Below are 4,747 nucleotides of genomic sequence, written 5' to 3'. Positions count from 1 at the left end.
GTGTGTGTGTGTGTGTGTGTGTGTGTGTGTGTGTGTGTGTGTGTGTAAGCGCGCACATATGACGAGGAGGTGGGAGCACAAATGAAGTAAAGAAACAGCTATCAGGTCCTCCAAGGACAGTTTACAAGAAAGAACTCCTCCAGTGTGAATTGATTTGAGGTGCGGTGGAAAGGACCAGTTCTATATGGTTTCCGTTGAGCCCTGTAATTCTCTATCTTCAGAAAACTGCCCTCTCCGAAGAGTATTCTTAAGAATTGCCATAATATCACTATCAGTGACTACTCAACCCCTTAGAATGGATTTTCTAGAGAACTAACCCCTACCCACATCCTCCCCCAACAGCTTACAAGCCCCCCTGGGAACCACCTTAATACTTGGGGCAGCAGGGATGGGACTCCAGTTGGGCGTAGAGACCAGCAAGGAAGCCCTGCACAGCCGTGGTCTCGCCTCTGCCTATAAGGACTTACCTTCATGAAAGGCAACGCGATCTCTTCTGTCACAAGGGTTATTCCAGGAATTTCCTATCGTGGGGAAAAAACATACACACAACTGCTAAACCTATCAACCACCACAAGCTTGAGCCTTCAGGAAGTGTTTTCTGCACAGACAGAAGCTGAGGGCAGCTCCCAGTTTGCTAACCTCTACTTTAAATAAACCTTGGGGTTTATAAATAACAGTGAACACAGCCCATCTTTTGCCTCGGGAAGGGAAATGTTCTTCAAAGTTATGATTACAATAGATGACAGGGTTTCTGAAGGAAAGGAGAAGACTATTAGGAATACAGAGCAAATAGTTTAATATTTACACATTTCCATTTAAGAACAAATTAGGCAAATTACATTTGCACCATAAAGTGTAATAATCAGGGGGACATGTTCCTTCTTTTTTTTATTGCTTCTTCATCCCTCTTCTTCTCTTTTGCTTAAATGTATTACATTATAGTTAGCCCCTGCCTCACTAGGAGGAACCAAGATTAATGGGGTTCTTTTTTGACTTTAGCGGAAGATTTTTCTTTACCTCATTCTCCACCATAATCTCAGAAATAAAAAAAATCTCCATGAAGAGTTTATACAGCAGAATCACCATGACAAATATGAAAGATATACAATTCACACCTGGAAGACCAAATTATAACATTCTGCTACCTAGTGAGCATTAAAACAAAAATTTCAGGGCACCTGGATGGCTCAGTTGGTTAAGTATCTGACTTTGGCTCAGGTCATGATCTCACAGTTTGTGAGTTCGAGCCCTGTGTCGGGCTCTGTGTTGACAGCTTGAAGCCTGCTTGGGATTCTCTGTCTCCCCCTCTCTCTGCCCCTTCCCAGCTCATGCTTTGTCTCTCTCAATCTCTCTCTCAAAAATAAACATTAAAAAAATTAAACAAAAATGTCAATAAAAATTATAAACTTCCAAGATTGCCTTTCATTCAGTTATTTTGGAAGTGTGTTTCTATAATAATTATGTAGGTTAGACTCTCAACTAGTGAATTCACCTTTTATTTTCTAAAAAAAAAAAAGACGATATACTAGAAATTAATTTAGAAGGTGTTATGTAGAAATAAAATCTGGTATTTATTTAAAACTTAAATGTCCTGGATTTTTACTGACCTACAACATTCCTGTGGAAAGGGGCATCATAGCAATGAAGAAATAAATTTCCAGAATATTCAAGCAACTGAGTTGTCTGCTATGACCACTGAAAGCCAGTGATAAAAATATATTTTGTGTTTCACTTATCACTACTCAGTAGAGAAGACACTTTAAAAAAGCATTAAAATTTTACTACAGGTTTAGGTTATAAATGGCATCTTAAAATAGGTAGAGCAAGGATAATTGTTTGCAAAGCACAATTCAGGATTATCTATGTGTAAGAGCATCGTATGTTCTAGTAACTTAAATACAATTCAGTTACTTACAGAAATAATCTGTCTCCATACAGATGCATGAAATTAATATCTCCTACTGTGGCAACTGTTTATTAAGGTGTAGGATTAAGAGCATTTGCAGATTAGAAAAAGCAAAAGTAAATGATTTACATCAGTGCTAAAGATATGCATACACTCAGAAATTTAGGATTAGAAGAGACCTTTAAGGCAACCTACTCTAACCACTGGAAGTTTAGGGCAATGTGGAAAATGCTAAAACAAGCTCAGTAGATGGTGATTACAACTGGGGGTTTTTTACACTGTACTGCTCACAGGACTTGCTGCCATCATTCTATGTGTCTACAAGAGCTCCTCTGCCCCCACAAAGTCATGAGAAATGCAAAGGTGAAGAATTGCCTGTCAAGATGAGCCTGTCATGGGTCATCCAATGAACACATGCTCCATCCTTAAACACAACTCTGGGAATTAGAGGGGTTCCCGGTCCCCACCTGTCAGACACTGAACACAAGAGGATGACAGGGTCGGGTGGAGGGGAAAGGAGGCAGAGACGTGTATTTCCTGACTCCCTGTGGCTTAACCTGCAAACTTCCTGCTGCATCACTTACAGTCTGCATGTCTATTCACAAGGGTTCTCAAAGGAAACAGTGAGGGCCTGGTGAAGGAACAAGCTCATCTTTTCCTTGTTTTTCTACAGCGAAGCAGGAAAATTTAATAACTCTTTACAATAAAAGATGGAAGGGCCTTTAGGAAAACACTACCACTGTGCATACAGAAAATTTAGGAATGAATCAAACACACCTGATTATATTTAGATAGTCTAAATACAAAATGGGCAAGTATCACAATTTATGCCAGTACTTATTTTCCTATGTCTGTGTTACCTAAAGTAAATTTATTTTTCTAAATGCCTTTTTGATACAAACCACTGCCTTGAGACTAAGCATATAGTTCTAACATCTAAATACGAAAGAAGAAACCTTTTTCATGGGCAGCCTATACATGGTTTTTGCTTTAAAAAGAATGTTCATTTATTTTTGAGAGAGAGAGAAAGACAGAGCACGAGCCGGGGAGGGGCAGAGAGAGAGGGAGGGAGACACAGAATCCAAACAAGGCTCCAGGCTCTGAGCTGTCAGCACAGAGCCCCATGTGGGGCTCGAATTCATGGACCGTGAGATCATGACCTGAGACGAAGTCGAAGTCAGACACTTAACAGACTGAGCCATCCAGGCACCCCATGGTTTTTGCTTTCTGATCTAACAAAAACTCAGTTTACTGCCCCATGTTTAGGGGAAAAGAAACAATATTTTATCTCAGCACTTCCCAACTGAAAAGTAGAGAGGAAGGACCAAGAGGAAGAAAAGGTTGAATGGACTGAATTTGCTCAGGATTACTAACTTCTACTGATCTTGAAGCTCTACACTTATTACAGATTTTCCTTATGAGGCTGGGAAGAGGTCTTAGTAAATCTACTTAGTAAACAGAGCAGCTTACAAACAATAGCATTGGCCCAGCCCTTCCTCATTAATAAAAACCTAAGAAATATTTTAATCCACCCTCGTTGCTAAAAAAAATTAAAATACCATTTGAAGATGACAGTTGAGGCTTAATTCTTAGTTGTAAGAAGAGTAACACATTCTATACCTTCACCTTCAATTCCATTTTATATAAATACTTTGGCTCACAGCAAGTATTTACTATTATTTTTCTGCCAGAAAACTCCAACTCAGATCCTTATCAGTCAAAAGACAAATGAAATCACAGCCATGGTTACTGTGACAGGGATGTCCTACAAATGACCCATGACAGTGAATCAATTTTAATTACATAAAGAACACAAAGGGTTAACTTACTGTATTCCAAGTGAGCACTGAGGAATATGGCAAAAGTTTATCCATGTTACTGGTCTCTGGACATATGTTCCAATATGAAGAAGCTGAACAGATTTGTGAAAGGAAAGGAAAAAAAAAAAAGACATGGTTTAATAAGAATAAGGCAGTAGACACTGTCATTCACCACAACAAGCAAACCCAAAAGTGTTTTTATTGCCTTATCCTTACCCTGGAAAGCCTAGCTATTATGGTTTCACTTTCACTAAATGTTCAGGTTCTGCTCTTTACAAGGAGAATAATAATAATAAAACTTATTTGGTACTTCTATCTATCCCAGTGATGTTATACCACTTCACATGGAACTGGCCAACACAAAACTGAACTAAGAAAGTTACATCTCACAGGGGAGAAAAAATCACTAATAAGGTTATAGAATAAAGATCATATATCCTATCAGTCTCTGAATGGCCGCAACTTCTCACAGACCATGAGAGAATGAAATTTAATTAGCTGCTGACTAAAATAGAGTTAAAAAAAAAAAAAAAAAAGCTCCTAACCAACATTTTGACAGATTGAGCCATTATCAATTTACTGTTCTCCCTCCAGTAAAAGGGTCAAGGATTCAACTTAATATGCACCATCAGCAACACCTACCAATTATAAATTCCTGAATGAGGTCAAATGAATGGCAGGTAGAGATATTCTCAGAAATCCACTGAATAATCTTTAGGAAGTGAGAAGACAATTCTGTTAGTATTTACATCTGCACCCTGCCCCCACCACCAAAGAAGTACAAAATATATGCAAATCTTTGGGGCGCCTGGGTGGCTCAGCCACTTTGGCTCAGGTCATGATCTCATGGTTCATGAGTTTGAGCCCCGCATCAGGCTCTCTGCTGTCAGCACAGAGCCTGCTTCAGATCCTCTGTTTCCCTCTCTCTGCCCCTCCCTTGCTTGCTCTTTCTCAAAAATAAACATTAAAAAAGGATATATATGTATGTGTATATATATATATATATATATACACACACACA

The 4,747-nt window shown here is 38.9% G+C and overlaps 1 protein-coding gene across 7 annotated transcripts in view; it reads right to left on the bottom strand.

Moving 5' to 3' along the window:
• GSAP (gamma-secretase activating protein) overlaps positions 1-4,747 on the bottom strand; it is a 90,944-nt gene that overhangs the window by 31,413 nt on the left and 54,784 nt on the right. For all 7 annotated transcript variants that reach the window (XR_005789458.1, XR_005789457.1, XM_040472841.1 and 4 more), the window contains 3 exons: positions 4,369-4,438; positions 3,736-3,818; positions 468-521 (listed from right to left, as the gene is read on the bottom strand). Coding sequence is in view for 5 of the 7 variants with exons in the window: in XM_040472841.1 (XP_040328775.1) it covers positions 468-521; positions 3,736-3,818; positions 4,369-4,438 (207 nt within the window). In the remaining 2 variants the exon portion in view is untranslated. The remainder of the gene's footprint in view (positions 1-467; positions 522-3,735; positions 3,819-4,368; positions 4,439-4,747) is intronic.

This window comes from Herpailurus yagouaroundi, unplaced genomic scaffold (genome assembly GCF_014898765.1).
Source record: "Herpailurus yagouaroundi ecotype Mexico unplaced genomic scaffold, PumYag 100, whole genome shotgun sequence".
Lineage (NCBI taxonomy): Eukaryota > Metazoa > Chordata > Mammalia > Carnivora > Felidae > Herpailurus > Herpailurus yagouaroundi.
This window is presented reverse-complemented; position numbering and strand designations above follow the sequence as displayed.